At 43.1% G+C, this 16,576-nt stretch overlaps 1 protein-coding gene across 1 annotated transcript in view; it reads right to left on the bottom strand.

The window, feature by feature from the left end:
- The window catches only part of GUCY2C (guanylate cyclase 2C), a 246,423-nt gene that overhangs the window by 154,846 nt on the left and 75,001 nt on the right, over positions 1–16,576 (bottom strand). Inside the window, exons 5-6 of the mRNA XM_030211775.1 lie at positions 7,789–7,998; positions 84–205 (exon numbers count right to left, since the gene is read on the bottom strand). Coding sequence (XP_030067635.1) covers positions 84–205; positions 7,789–7,998 — 332 coding nt within the window. The remainder of the gene's footprint in view (positions 1–83; positions 206–7,788; positions 7,999–16,576) is intronic.

Raw genomic sequence — 16,576 nt, 5'->3', positions numbered from 1 at the left:
TGCACCAATATCACCATTGGTTCCATAGCAAAAAGTTAGTGATAGCCCAAACAGAAGATTTTTATGGTCTTATTAACTCCTACCGTTGCTTTTCCGACTGCTGCTTTCTAAGATTTCAAACACCTTATCCGGTGATCTCAGAAAATCCTTAAAAGTCAGTACTTTGTTGAATAATGAGAGATTATTGTCCAGTGCATTCAAGTACCTGCAACAGGAAGTGAGATCATAGGGAGGAAGTAAGGTTATTGGTCACAACGAGTACTGAGGTTACAGGTTTCAAGGCACAGCGAGGCTTATGATCACATGAGCAAGAGTGGCTATGCATCAGAAGGGGGAGGTAAGATGAGAGATGAAAACTTGGGGAAGTAATCAAAGAATGTTCTTTTTCCTATGACATTACCTCCTTCAGAAAAATGATATCCCAGTTAAGAAATGTTCTATGAAATGTGTCTTTCACTTTCTATTTCCTTGTGGCCCTTGACCACTGAGGGGAGAAGCTATTAATGTGGGTTACCATTAATATGCGTAATTTTTACTGTTAACCCCTTTATTAGTAACTAGGTCTCATTGCACAAAATGGGACCTGTGCTAAAATAACATGAGTTAATGGTTAAAAAAAATAAATATATATATATATATGTACCTCCTTTGTAAAATGTAATCATAGTGATTTACAAAATTGTCAGAAATTACAAAGCTTAAAAAGTAATCCCAATTCCACACAACTCCAAACAAATCCCCTAAACAACAACAAAACAAAACTAATAGCAACATAAATAATAATTCCCTGAAGACAGCAGCATTCCTCTCCTTGTAACCTTCCCAGTCTGTTAACCCAGATGAATTTAGTAACATAGGTACAGGGCTGGCTCAATGGCTTATGGCACCCTGAGCCAAATTTTGCTTTGGCACCCCCCTCCCACATCAGTGCCCCTCCCCCTCACACAAACATTAGTGTACACCCCCCCTTCCTCACCCCCATCTTGGAGCTCACACACACTCACAAACACACACACACACACACACAGTCAGCTACCTTCTAGCCAGTTTTCACTTGCTTCTGCCCTGGTAGCAACCTTCTTCAAAATGGTGCCACTAGGGGGTTCAAGCTGTCATATAAAAGAAAAAAGTCCTCATATGGTAACTTGACCCCCCCCCCCCCCCTTAATGGTCAACTGCCACTAGAGGCACCACTTCACCGTGGTTCTCAACTAGAGAGTTGCACGGGGACAGAAATCCAACCCGTCCCCACTGGAATCCAACCCGTCCCCACCCGTCCCCGTAGGAAATCTAACCCATCCCCATGGGGAATCTAACCCGTCCCCGCCCGTCCCCACAGGGAATCTTACCCGTCCCCGCCCGTCCCTGCAAGTATTTAACTTGTCCTCACCCACAAGAATTTAATGGTACATTAAAAAAAATTCCTGTCAACTCTCTCAGTCTCTGGGTTTGAGCTGCAGCACTGCAGGCAAGGAAGGAACGGAAGCTGGAACACTCTGGTGTGCACATATAAGACTTCTCTGATTCATTGGCACTGTGTGCTAAGAGATCACCACATGCACGCGCCAGTAGGTCAGGTGAAATCTGATGCTCATGCTTATGTCAGAGCTGAGGTCTGCGCATCAGCCTGGAAGCAGAGAGGATTAATAGTAATAGTAAATGACAGCAGATAAAAACCAGATCGGTCCATCCAGTCTGCCTAATAGTCACAATCATTATCAATTCATGATTAAATCAACAATGAATGTGATATTATATACTTGATTACAGTCTTTCTGTGGTGTTTCTGGGACATAGACCATAGAAGTCCGCCTGGCCCTATCCTTATGTTCCAACTGCTGGAGTTGCCCTCAAAGTCCACTCCAGTCTATTCATCTTCTCATTTGCAGGACACAGACCATAAAAGTCTGTCCAGAACTGTCCTCATGTTCCAGCCACTAAAGTTGCTGTCTTAACCCTTTCCAGCCCATCCAAAACCAGATTGCCATTTATGAGACACAGACCAAACAGTATCGGCCCTAGTTCATCACAGCCAGAGTCACCATGTAAGTGTTATGCAACACATCCACACACTAGCGCCCGTTTCATTTGTGTCAGAAACGGGCCTTTTTTACTAGTATATATATATTTATCAAATAATTTGGAAGATATAATGGTTGGAATGGGTATGGACTGAGCACATTTAAACACATATCACATAGGGTATACACAAAAAGTAGCACATAAGAGTTTATCTTGTTGGGCAGACTGGATGGACCATGCAGGTCTTTTTCTGCCGTCATCTACTATGTATATGTTACTATGTTACATGCAGCCATTTAAGTTTAGGTTTTTTATAACTTCCATTTTCTAAATAGAGATCCTCTGTGTTCATCCCATGCCTTTTTGAATTTCGCTACCATTTGTATCTCTACCACCTCCTTAATGGAGGCTTTCCACATCTGTGCTGTTAAAGCAAGGAGGAGGAGGAGACAGCACTCAAAGAACTTGGTACTCGGTAGGTGAGAGGCTGGCGCAAGTGCAGCATACACTTCCACGGGAACCCCACAGGAACTGCTTCCGTCCCCACGGGAACCCCACAGGAACCCCACAGAAACTGCTTCCGTCCCCACGGGATCCCCACACAACCGCTTCCGTCCCCGCGGGAATCCTGCAGGTTCCGCAGGATTCCCGCAAACCCCGTTCCCGTGCAACTCTCTATTCTCAACGCAGTCCTCGAGACACACCCAGCCAGTCAAGTTTTCAGGATGTCAACAATGACTATGCATGAGACAGTTTTGCATGCCAAGCCAAGAAAACACTACATGAAAAGCAATCTCATGCATATTTATTGTGGATATCCTGAAAATCTGACTGGCTGTGTGTGTCCTGAGGACTGGGTTGAGAACCACTGCTCTAGAACATCAATACACTTACTAGAAAAACTATAGACACTCCATGCTAGAGAATGACACGGACAAAATTTGTCCCCGTCCCATCTCTGTGGGTTCTGTCTCCATCCCTGTCCCCACCCCGTCTCAGTGGGTTCTGTCTCCGTCCCTGTCCCCACCCCATCCCCGCAGGCCCTGTCTCCATCTCCATCCCATCCCCACAGGCCCAGTCTCCATTCCCGCCCCGTCCTCGCAGGTTCTGTCCCCATCCTCACCCCATTCCCGTGGGCTCTGTTCTCATCTGCAGAAGCCTTAAACACTTATGATTTTATATTTAAATCTTTTTATTAAAGCATAAAAAGGAACAATATGCTCTGCAACTGCTATGTATAAATTACAAATAGAAAACAATAATAAGTAGCAGCTATAATAACCCTCCCACCACCACCACCACCACCCTCTACCCTTCCAACCCCAACAATAGCTGACTTCTACTACTCCAAGGAATCCTAATCTACCCTGTTAAATTGTCCAGGGGTACAAAATACAACCCATTCTGTATGCCCTTGGGGAGAGATTTTTTAATCTGTGGACGAATAAGAAGTCATCAACAATCTCAGGATTCAGTCTAGCTCTCCTGTCTTCCACAGTCCCTCCTACAATAGAATATGTCTTCTTAGATGTGCTGGTAGCAGGATGTACAGGATCCCCCGGGCAAATTTTGCTAGCTCTGGCCAGCATGTTTGCTTGTTTTTCCAAAAAATAAAAATATTGTCATCTCCATCAATCAAACATAAATAACAGTCCAGTTTATTAACAGGTTTCAAAGTAGAAAGCAGGGGCGTAGCCAGACAACAAATTTTGGGTGGGCCTAGGCAAGAAGTGGGTGGGCACCAAATGTTCTCCCCCACCACCAAAAAAAAAAATATTTCAGCTGGCGGGAAAATGCTTCTTTCCACCTTGGCAGTATGCAGCAGGCATGCGCTGAAAACGGAGCGTGTGCAGGTGCCAGTACTGTGGAGAGTAGCGTTTTTGTTACCATCAGGGGGAAGTCTTCAGCTGGCCGAGCTTGAGATCCCCATCAGCTATCACTAAATATGTGCTACTGTTGGGTGGGCCTGAGCACTAAATGGGTGGGCCCCGGCCCACCCAGGCCCACCTGTGGCTACGCCACTGGTAGAAAGTGACACAGGGACAAAGTTTGTCCCCATCCTCACGGGCTCTGTCCCCGCCCCGTCCCCGCGGGCTCTGTCCCCATCCCCATCGCAGTTACTGCAGATCCCCGTCCCCATGTCATTCTCCACTCCATGCTAACCAGTGGCATAGCCACAGGGAGCTTTGGGTGCCTGGACCCCCACCCCACCTCCAATTTTGCTTTTGGGCCCCCAAGGTCTGCTGGTTTGGCTGGTGGGGTTCCCAAGCCCCGCCAGCAGAAACTTACCAGCAGCGATATTCAGTGCCATGCTGCCTGCCCACTTTCCCACCCTGATGCACATGCTCGGTTTTAGTGACATTGAGCATGCACGTTGGGGCGGGAACGTGGAGCAAGTAGTGCAGCGCCAAATATTGCTGCAGGAAGGATTCTGCTGGCGGGGCTTGGGACCCCCGCTAGCCAAGGTATGTGGGGTTGCAGCGGGGGTTGAGAGCAGTGGGAAGGCAGGGCAAAATGTGCCCCCCTACTTTGGGCTCAGGCCCCCCTCCCCCAAAATTAACGTCTGGCTACGCCTCTGATGCTAACAGAATACCTGGTCTCAGTCACACAATTAGAACATGAATAGATTCTCAGGGGTTGATATTCAAAGCTATTTAACTTTCCAGAAACAGCTTCTGGACGGTTAAATCACTTGTTCCAGGCTAACCGGTCATTTTCAGCCACACTTAACTGGTTAGTGTTGCTGAAAATGACCAGGAATGCCTACAGCAAAAATCAGCTCTTTGGGGATGTTCTGGGGTCAGAGTCAGCACTTGGCCTGTTATGTGCCAATATTCTGCACTTTATCAGCAAAGGTCACCAAATAAATAGGACCACATAAAAGTCAGTCTTATCTTTATGAGGTGCCCCATAGCTGGTTAAGTGCTGAATGTCGCACTTAATTGAGTATGGTTCAGCTGGCTCTGGAAACCCAGAAATTCAATGCTGAAGTCCAGACATGTCCCAGCATTGAGTTTCCGGGCATAATGCTGCTGAAGATCAGCAAAATGCTGAGCACTGCTGGCTGAATATCGACCTCTCAGAGTACAAAGTAAACAACCCCAAATTAAAAATAAAGACACAGAAATTAAACTGAACTGCCAAGAAGCCACACTGTGCATGCACTACACCTCCAGAGAAATAGGAGATGCAACTCTCCCTGTATTGTGTAAAATATAAAGTTAGCAGATGTAAATTCCAAAAATCAGCATTTTCAAATCTCTACCTATAGCTTTTCATTTCTTTCTCTCATCCTAGCCACCATTCTCCATATCTCTCTTCTTCCTAAGCCCCTCAGTGATTTCCTTCTTCTCCATGTCTAGCATCTCCCCCTCACTCTCCTCCATCTAGTGTTTTTACTCTCTTGCTCTTTCCACCTCTGTATAGTATTTCCCCTTCTATCACTAGCTCCCCCCTTGACCACCATTCCTGTCTCTCTCTTCTTCCTGTCTCCAGCATCTTTTTGTCTTTCTCTGTTCCCTCCCTGTGTCTAGCATCTGCCCTCCATCACCCTATACCCTCTGAGTATAGCATCTCCTCTATCTCTCAATTCCCAAAATCCATGTCCAGCATCTGCACTCTTTCCCTATCCCTCCCAATGTCCAGCAGATCCTGTCCATTTTTCTTTGCCACTGTGTCCAACATTTCCTTTCCATCTCTCTGTTTCTCACCATGTCCAGAGTTTCCCTTCTGTCTCCCTCTATCCCCAGTGTCCAACAGCTTCCCTTCATCTCTCTATGTCCCTCTATCTCTTTTTCCCGTGTTCAACATGTTCCTATGCCCCCGTCATGTCCAGCATTTTCCTCCATCTTCATGTACCCACCACCGTTATCATTATCTTCTTTTCATCTTTCTATACCCTCCTATGTTCAGAATCTCTTCTCTATCTCTCATCTCCCATCTTCCATGTGTCCACTATCTGCACTTTTTCTCCTAATCTCTCCTCATATCCAGTATTTGCACTTTCTTCCCATCTCCCCACGTCCAGCTTCTCCCAATTTTCCTCTCTGGGGTCCAACATCTTCCCTCCATATCCCTATGTCCTCATCATATCCAACATTTCCCTAAATAACTCCCCCCCCCTTTTGATCTGCCTTCCATGTACCTTTTGACACCCCTCCCTGCCCCATGTCCAACATCTCCCTTTGATCTTCCTATGTTCCCCTATGAACATCTTCCCTCCCTCCCCTCCACCTCCAAGTCCAACATCTCTCCCTCTCCCTTCCCTCTCTCCCTCTCTACCTTCCCTCCACTCTTGGGGTCCAACTTGTCTCCATCTCTTCTTCCCCTCTCAGGGTCCAACATGTCTCCCTCCATCTCCCCTCTCATGCAACCTGTGGTTCAACATCTCTCTCTTTATCTCTTCTTTCTTTTCCCCCATTGTCCAGCATGTTTATCTCCCTACCCTTCATCCCCAGGTCAAGTATCTTCCTCTCTTTCTCTCGTCCACCCATGTTCCAGCGGCTGACCATTGGCCCCTCCTCTTGTCTTCCTGCAAATGCGTCTCACCTCCAGGGATCACCAACACCGCTACTATGTTTCACATAACACTGCAGGTGCTGTTCCAGAAACCTTCCCTATGTCACATTCAGCCCCTGTGGCAACAGGAAGTTATGACACAGGGGGCTGAAAATGGCATTTGAGCTTCCAGACCAGCACCGGCAGTGACCTCTGGAGTGGAGACATGTTTGCAAGTAGTCACGGGGTGGGGGATTAAGAGATGGGGGTTGCCAGACACGGGGGTGGAGGGAGGGAGACACGTGGGAGGTGGGAGATACTAGCCAAAGGAGCAGGTGAGGCAGACTTTCAGCACCCTTGAGGCTTGGTGCCCTGAACCAGTGCCTCACCTGGTCAATGCCTTCAGCTGGCCCTGCATAAGTAATAAATGATAGCAAATAAAGATCAAAATGGTCCATCCAGCATGCTCAGTTGAGATCTATGAAATTGAAGAGATGTGTATAACTTCCCTTATATAAGCCAAGTATGCCCAAAATCTATAACAGTGATGGTCATCAGAACAGGATTAAGGCATAGACCAACTAGGCACTTACCTAGGGCCCAATGTTTAGGAAAGGCCTCCTCAGATATGCTAACTCAATGGCTCTCAAAGCAGGTTTTTGTTCTGCTAAGTCAGCTGCTGGCAGAAAGAAGAGTGAGGGGAAGGGAAAGATCCAGAACCACTACTGACCACAGAGATCTGTCTATTCTCCCTACCTGAAGTGCACTGTTCTCCAGTGGGCAAGGAGAGTCAGCGAGCATAGATTCTTCCCAACTGCTTCTTCCTCTGCCAGTTTTCCTATGCAGTCAGAACCATGCAGGGCCCCATTTATGGAAATTTTAAAATATATTTATATTATGATAGTGGGCACACTGCACTCGATCTCCTAGGGCCCTGAAATGACTAATCCTGCCCTGATGGCCATTTCAGGCATTGTCACTTTCATCTTCTCTTATAGATTTCCTTCAATATCCCATGGCACTTTCAGTTATCAAGAGAGTTTTGTCAATGCGCCATAATATAGCAAGCTAGAGATTTTTAGGGATGCTTATTCAGGAATAGAAAAATATGTTGCATTACTGTAATTTTGTTATTTTATAAAGCCACCATGAGTATTTTTGGAGTCGGGTGGTATAAAACTGTGAACATAAAATGAAATCATAACACCCTGAACCTTCATGGAAAATGCTTTTGAAAAGAAGCAGAGCAGAGATATGGGTAGTTCCTACCAAAAGCAGTCTTCTGTGTTGTTGGATTCCATATTCTTATAGAAGTAGATCGATTCCCACTGTACTTCCTTGATGGCATGTCGGAACTGCCAGAACTCTATAAAGAAGTTGGTCACCTTCCTGGCTGGTGTCAGGAGGCGAGTCAAACTGGCCTTATAGTCACATGATATTGCAAAGCTTCCCGCTGAGATCAGAGGGACCGTGAATAAACTGTCAATGCTAAAAGAAAGACAAAAAGGGAAAACTTAAATAATACTAAATTTCTTTATAGCTGCATGCCAGAAAATGTAACTTTTTGGAGAACATTATACTCCATAAGGGTTTCAAAGTAAAGAAAGCACAGTAAGGAGTGGATACAGTAAATGGTGCTCAAAATTCGACACAATGGGATTCTATAATGGGCATTCCAGGATCGGCGCCATTTAGAGAATAGCATGTAGCGCTGGGGTTTGTGCTCAACTTTGGGAATGAGGAGTTACACCAACTGAAACCAGGAGCAAATCCCAGCATGCAAGTTGGACACGGATCCACACTATTCTAGAACACTGCACACATTTTGAGGGAATGCCCCTGACCTGCCCACGCCCCTCACATGGTCATGCTCCCTTTGCAGAGCTGCATGGAAACATTTAGATGGTCTTTTACTAAGGCGCGCTCACATTTTTGGCGCACGCTAAAATTGTGGGCGCTAAATGTTAAAGACGCCAATGCATTCCTATGGGCATCTCTAACGTTTAACGCACCCACAATTTTAGCATGCACTAAAAACATGAGTGTGCCTTAGTAAAAGACACCCTTAGGCGCTATTCTATAAATGGGCCCATGTATTTTCACATAGATCTGCCATTTCTGCCCCGTTTTAGCACCTTACGTCCATTAGAATGCTTTTCTGCACCGAAAATTTGGAAAATTAAGCGCCATACAGTGGTGGAAATAAGTATTTGATCCCTTGCTGATTTTGTAAGTTTGCCCACTGACAAAGACATGAGCAGCCCATAATTGAAGGGTAGGTTATTGGTAACAGTGAGAGATAGCACATCACAAATTAAATCCGGAAAATCACATTGTGGAAAGTATATGAATTTATTTGCATTCTGCAGAGGGAAATAAGTATTTGATCCCCCACCAACCAGTAAGAGATCTGGCCCCTACAGACCAGGTAGATGCTCCAAATCAACTCGTTACCTGCATGACAGACAGCTGTCGGCAATGGTCACCTGTATGAAAGACACCTGTCCACAGACTCAGTGAATCAGTCAGACTCTAACCTCTACAAAATGGCCAAGAGCAAGGAGCTGTCTAAGGATGTCAGGGACAAGATCATACACCTGCACAAGGCTGGAATGGGCTACAAAACCATCAGTAAGACGCTGGGCGAGAAGGAGACAACTGTTGGTGCCATAGTAAGAAAATGGAAGAAGTACAAAATGACTGTCAATCGACAAAGATCTGGGGCTCCACGCAAAATCTCACCTCGTGGGGTATCCTTGATCATGAGGAAGGTTAGAAATCAGCCTACAACTACAAGGGGGGAACTTGTCAATGATCTCAAGGCAGCTGGGACCACTGTCACCACGAAAACCATTGGTAACACATTACGACATAACGGATTGCAATCCTGCAGTGCCCGCAAGGTCCCCCTGCTCCGGAAGGCACATGTGACGGCCCGTCTGAAGTTTGCCAGTGAACACCTGGATGATGCCGAGAGTGATTGGGAGAAGGTGCTGTGGTCAGGTGAGACAAAAATTGAGCTCTTTGGCATGAACTCAACTCGCCGTGTTTGGAGGAAGAGAAATGCTGCCTATGACCCAAAGAACACCGTCCCCACTGTCAAGCATGGAGGTGGAAATGTTATGTTTTGGGGGTGTTTCTCTGCTAAGGGCACAGGACTACTTCACCGCATCAATGGGAGAATGGATGGGGCCATGTACCGTACAATTCTGAGTGACAACCTCCTTCCCTCCGCCAGGGCCTTAAAAATGGGTCGTGGCTGGGTCTTCCAGCACGACAATGACCCAAAACATACAGCCAAGGCAACAAAGGAGTGGCTCAGGAAGAAGCACATTAGGGTCATGGAGTGGCCTAGCCAGTCACCAGACCTTAATCCCATTGAAAACTTATGGAGGGAGCTGAAGCTGCGAGTTGCCAAGCGACAGCCCAGAACTCTTAATGATTTAGAGATGATCTGCAAAGAGGAGTGGACCAAAATTCCTCCTGACATGTGTGCAAACCTCATCATCAACTACAGAAGACGTCTGACTGCTGTGCTTGCCAAAAAGGGTTTTGCCACCAAGTATTAGGTCTTGTTTGCCAGAGTGATTAAATACTTATTTCCCTCTGCAGAATGCAAATAAATTCATATACTTTCCACAATGTGATTTTCCGGATTTAATTTGTGATGTGCTATCTCTCACTGTTACCAATAACCTACCCTTCAATTATGGGCTGCTCATGTCTTTGTCAGTGGGCAAACTTACAAAATCAGCAAGGGATCAAATACTTATTTCCACCACTGTATATAGAATTTTCCTTTAAATAATCTATAAGTTATCTACAGAATTTAAATACATTTACACATAAGAGCCTGATGTGTGGGTGTGGTGTATGCTAAGCACCCCCAGTATTGACTAATCTTCTTCACTGTATCCAGGAAAGGATCATTTGTGTTGTGTTTGGCCCTTCAAATCATTTTAAAACATTGGCATTTATGCTATTAAATATTTTTAACTTATTTCAGAAATTTCTGTAATTCAGCCAAAAGATCATCCAAATAATAATTACCATGAAAGCAAAAGATGAACTGGCTAAATGACTCAGGGGCCCTTTGATTAAGCTGCGTTAGATACTAACCTGTATCTAACACAGGAAAAATGGCCTAACATGGGACACAGTAAAGCGTTCCACATTAGGTTTGCCATCTGCACATGCTAAGCGCGCAGTATTTGTTTATTTATTTATTATTATCATTTACAAAAGCTTTTATACATTCATATGTATCAAGCAAAGAATTACATCAAGAAACACTTGAAAAAAAATTTTAAATATATCATATACATTCCATCCACAAGTCTACATTAAGGACAGAGACTTGTCCTCAACAAAAAGAAAATAACAAAAGAAAATCAAGCAAATTCATGCTAATATTCAAACTGAATTCCTGTTTATTCCCTAGAGCTTAGTTTTCTCATGTTCCAATACAAAATTTCTCCAGCAGCATAGGATCATAAAAAATATATTTCTTATCCTTAAGATGAATCAAGCATCTACAAGGAAAATGCAGAAAAAAGGAAGCCCCCAGGGCATTAACTCTGGACTTCAATTGTAAGAAAAAGTTTCTTACATTCCTGTGTGACCCTAGTCACATCTGGGAAAATTTAAATGGACTGCCCACAGAACGTCTTAGTCTTCAATTTAAAGTAAGACCTCAAAATTAGCAATTTCTCCCTTTCAGATGCAAAGGTCACCATAAGAGCAGCTCGAGAGGTCATGATATTCTGAATATCTTCCAAGAAGGTCATTCCAGCACAAGGCCAGGCATAAAGTCAGCGGCCAGCTCTTCAGATCTCCTACCTGCCACTGGCATACAGGAACATTAAAAAAAATAATAATAGCTTTTTCTAGCATCAATATTTTCTACAATACTTCCACAAGAATTGCTCACCAGAAATTAGAGCTGTACATGGAAAATTTAAAAAGCATAAATTATTAGCTCACAATTGATTTTCCAATGACCCTATCCTATGATGCACTGTCAGGTTGTCTGTTTTTGGAGGGGCGTGTCAGGGGCGGAGAATGGACATGGATGTGCTAATCACATAGCACCAAGGAGGTTTAATGACAGGTTTAATGACATGAGCCTATCCAGTGTGTTTTTGTGTTTTTTTTTTATTTATATTTTCAACATAATTACACACCAATGTTCATACATTAAGATGTAAAGATTTAGCACATAACTCCAAGAATTATATCAGAAGTAAAATCATAACATATTTGTCCACAACACGTGGATCCAAGATAAGAAATTATAACTAATAAAATTCAAATAATAATAGATATCAAGAAACAACTAGAAGGACATCGGAATCTTGCAGCCTGGACAGTACTACTAAATGGGAACAGCCATCACAGGAGGTTCATGTAAAGTCTCCTTAGCTATTAGAAAATCTTTTAATTTAATGGGACAGAAAAACAGGTAATTTACCCCTTCTAAAGAAATCATACATCTAGATGGATATTTAAGAATAAAAGTTCCACCCAGGGAAAGGATTCTCGGCCTTAATGCCAATAACTCCCTTCTCCTGGCTTGAGTGTCTTTAGCTAAATCTGGAAAGATACGTACTTTTCCGCCCATAAAATCAACATTCATTTTCCTGAAATAAGAACGCAAAATTAAACTCTTATCTGACTCCAGGGCTAATGTTACAAGTAGAGTTGCTCGCTGTGAGATCTCGGAACGTTCTAGAAAATCAGTCAAATTATCTTGAGGAAGTGCTGGATCCAAAGACATTACTGTTTTAATATATTGCATTTTCGTCACCAAAGGGTGATGTTCCACAGAAATGTCCAGAACTTCTGAGAAATACTTTTTCAATAGTTCAGCTGAAGTAATGTATGCAGAAATCGGAAAATTAAGTATCCTTAGGTTCCTTCTAATTTGATTTTCTATATATTCCAGTCTCTTCGCCTGAATTGTATTTTCTTTAATAACAGTCACCACTGTCGTCTGCATAGATTGAATTTTTTCATGGTGGGATTCAATATTAGCAGTAATCTGATTAGATTGTTCCTTCAAATGTCTTATTTCAGTCTGTGTGGAATCATATATTCGTGGAGATTCACATTCACCCCTTGGATGGCCTCCCATAACACATCCATGGTAATTATTGCAGGCTTTTCCACTCCACCTCTTAACCCCAGAGAGTTTACTTCTGGGGTTAGGGCCAGGGGCAAAAATCCCCTCCCTGTTGTTTCAGTACCTGGGGTTGAAGTCAGAACCGGACCTCCCACCGCTGGCGATAGTCCGCCCGAATCGAACGCCTGTACAACCAGCGCTTCCTCTGTTCCGCTTCTCCTTCCAGGTTGTGGTGGGGTCAAACCTGCGAGCAGGCTCAAAGTAGCGCCCTCAGCACTGTGCTCCGAAGATGCTATTTCGGAAGTTCCAGAAGCAAGATTTCTTGGTCCCGGTGAGCGGATTCCGAAAACCTCAAGAGTGGGCTGCGTCATGGTGGGTCCACCAGCGGCGCTTGAGGAGGTATGAGTCACCCCTTTACCTTTTCTGTTCCCCATCTTACCCGGGGAGCACTCCGTGACACAGACCCACTGAAATAGGAATACCGGAGCTCACGCTCACACGTCTAGTTCGGCGGCCATCTTGGATCCGCCTATCCAGTGTGTTTTTACTAGCAAAAAAGGTGCCGGTACTCAAATACTAGGCCACCCTTCAGAGGTGAGGTGATCACTGATGGACCCATCTCACAATAGCCAGGCCCCTTGCAACCAGTCACACAACCTATGACAAGGCAGAATTGGTATGTAGAGCCTGAGCTCTTTCATTAAAACTTTGGGTCCATGGGTCAATTTTAGCAGACAGTGGAAAAGGTGCCGGTACTCAGTACCCCCAAGTACCCCCTCAAAAAAAGCCCTGAGCCTATCTGGCCCATTATCTTGCCTGAAGGCAGTGGGCGGAGCTTGCCACCATATTGGTTAGTCTAAAACAAAAGCAATCGCTATTGAAAACAGCAAACTTGTGAGGTTTATATATTAAACATCCTAAGTTTTGCATTTTCTCTGTTAGGAGGGGATCGGGAGATGTAAGGGGAGTTGGGGGGGTTAGGGAGTTTTTGAAGGGTCTGTGAAAGGGGGGAGGGTTACATTCAAAATGTTTTTGTCAGTGCTCCAGAGCATGCTTTGTTATTTGCAATGCTGTATTGTGGATTTCAGTACTGTGCCATCCTCGGGATTCTATATATTTTACCAAGATATCCACATGAAAATCGAAGAGTATTCCATAACAATGAGCATAACTTAACTAGTTAACAAGCTAATCAGCGCTGATAATTGGATGTTAAGAAGTAATCAGCATTAATTAGCATTAATTAGAATTTACCCGCACTACTGTCTAAGCGTATTCTGAAATGTGGTGCGCATAAATTCTAAGTCACACAGTTAAAAAGTAGGTGTGGTTATGGGCATGGAATGGGCGGCTCATGGGCATTTATAAAATCTATGTGCGTTGTTATAGAATACACCCACTCCACACCTAATTTAGGCATCGGGATTTATACCAGGTTTTAGTTGACTAAATTTAGTCAAGTGGACTGGCACTCGGCATATTCTATATACCACATAGAAATTTAAGCCTAGTCTATAAAATGTAGGCGTACTTTAGAGAATTTGCCTAGGCATATTTTTTTTTCTGCGTAGAATTTTCAGGCGCCATATATAGAATCTAGCCCTATATGCCTTTATTTTTGCTTATGATGACAATAAGGATATTTCTGTATAGAAACAATAGCAAATGCTTATGACTACCTATGTGTGGTTTTTTAAATTTATTAGCAAGCTTCTCATATATTGATATATATATCATGAAATAAAATTGAAAATCACTAAAACAGCAATAAAAGATATTGTAGTTGGTAGAAACAGTAATAATAAACTCTCTGTATTTGTGCTCATTTTTCTAAACTATTTTATACAATACAGTAACACATGGCTAACTCTCAATAAGGACATTCTGTTTCCAGATGGGTTCATCTTAACTACTGTTGTAATCTGCCTTCGAAAGCCTGCTGTTATTAAGATGGAATATATTATAATTAAATGGATGTAAAATTAAACTCTCCTTTCATTGGGCACATGGAATCACATCTTCACTTCCTCATTTGTAGAAGTTTACATTTTAGATACACAAATGGATTATTCTACTTTGACCATGTTTCAGGGACAAGTGGTTTTGTAAGTCAAAATAATAAAAATAAATACTTGGTTTCATGCAGATCTCTCATTTGTTGAACCATAACTAAATGGACTATAATGCAACTGAGCATTTAAAAGTCTGTCCTCTAATAATGCCGCATGTTAAGAAATCATAGCCATTAGTATAGACAGTTATTCAAACATTATCACATACATACACCAGAACAGGCATCCATACACACATTGCAAAAGTACACAACTTCAACAGAGTACATCCAAAATATATTTTTTTATTTTCTCTTTTCTATCTTCCAAAATTCCAGACAGCAGATGTACAGATCAGTAGAACCCAAAGCAGTCCAAAACAGAAACAACACAGTTTATACCTAATTGTTCAACCACCCTTAAATTTCACCTTTAGATTTAAAAAGCAAAACCATGTGCATGAAAGTCTGGATAAATGAATTAATACCATAGTAACATAGTAGCAAAGCAGATGATGGCAGATAAAGGACTGTACGGTCCATCCAGTTAAAGTTTTAAGCAAATGCCCAAAATATGCCCTTTAACTCCCATAAACATAGCAGGACAGTTAGCAGACAGTTTAACACTGCAATACTCAGGACAGAAGACAGGGAGATGTTCAGCAGATAAATTTATAGTGCCCCCCCCCCCTTCCCAGGGAATACAATTTATTAGCTCAGGCCTTCACGGCTGCACAGGGTACATAACAGGCCTTTTAGTTCAAAAGCTTCACCAGCGTTCACAAAACAGTAACAGCAACAAAAAGAAACTCCTCTCCACAAAAAAGCAGGTTGAGGAAAATAAACAGTTAGCTAGAAATTCAAACTGGCCCTGTCAAATAAAGAAAACATTCCCAAACGAAAGTCCATATAGATTACAATCATAAATGTCCAGGCATGAGCGGGGAGGCTTTTCCCCCTTCCCACACTTTCAAAGTAACAGGAAAAACATGGACAGTCCAGCCCTCTGGTCAAAGAAATCTCAGTGGAAAAACAAGAGGAAAGGGCTGTGGAGCTCAAATAGTATGATTGCATGGAGTGAGAGCTCTGCAATGTCAGACACTTTTTCTTGAAATAAAACCTAGTTTTACAGTGATTTTTGCCAACTTTGGAGAACAATTCTATATACTTACTACTGTAAACTATGGCAAGTGGTAAATCATCGAAATCTGAACAGCAGTATACAGTTACTACTACAAACCTGAAGAGGCACAAAATAGATTCCCCCCCCCCCCCCCCCCCCCCCCGATAAAATGGCAGTTAAGGAACAGGACCATACCTCAGATCCAGTAATACAAGAGATTCAGGTTATTAAAGACATGGTCAAAACTGTACTTGAAACTATCCGCGAAGTTCAGAAATACATAGAAAACCTGAACTTAAAACTAGAAGCCTTACAAAAAAGAACTGAATTCCTAGATACCAAAACAGCTAAGCTGGAACAAACTCCAATCTTGATACCAAAAAAATCTGATTCTATTCAGAAACTTCAGCTTGATCTAGAGACCTTTCTAACCAGAATCGAAGAAACAACATTACAATAATTAGACTCCCAGAAGGTACGGATATGATTCATTTTCTTCCTTCTTTTATTCCTCAATTACTAAATATTAATGTCTCTAAACATTTAGAAACTGAAAGAGCACATCTTGTTCCTTCTATTCAAAAGCATAACTAACTCCCCTCAGCCGAGACCGGTAGTTACAAGAATTTTGCGCTATCACATACTTAAAAATTACTTTTATCTGCTAAGGAAAAAAGACAACTATTACATCAGGGAAGGAAAATTCTGATAGTGCCTGATCTGGCAAAGACCACTGCCCACAAATGTAAAGCATTTCTGCAAA

This window comes from Microcaecilia unicolor, chromosome 1 (genome assembly GCF_901765095.1).
Source record: "Microcaecilia unicolor chromosome 1, aMicUni1.1, whole genome shotgun sequence".
NCBI lineage: Eukaryota > Metazoa > Chordata > Amphibia > Gymnophiona > Siphonopidae > Microcaecilia > Microcaecilia unicolor.
This window is presented reverse-complemented; position numbering and strand designations above follow the sequence as displayed.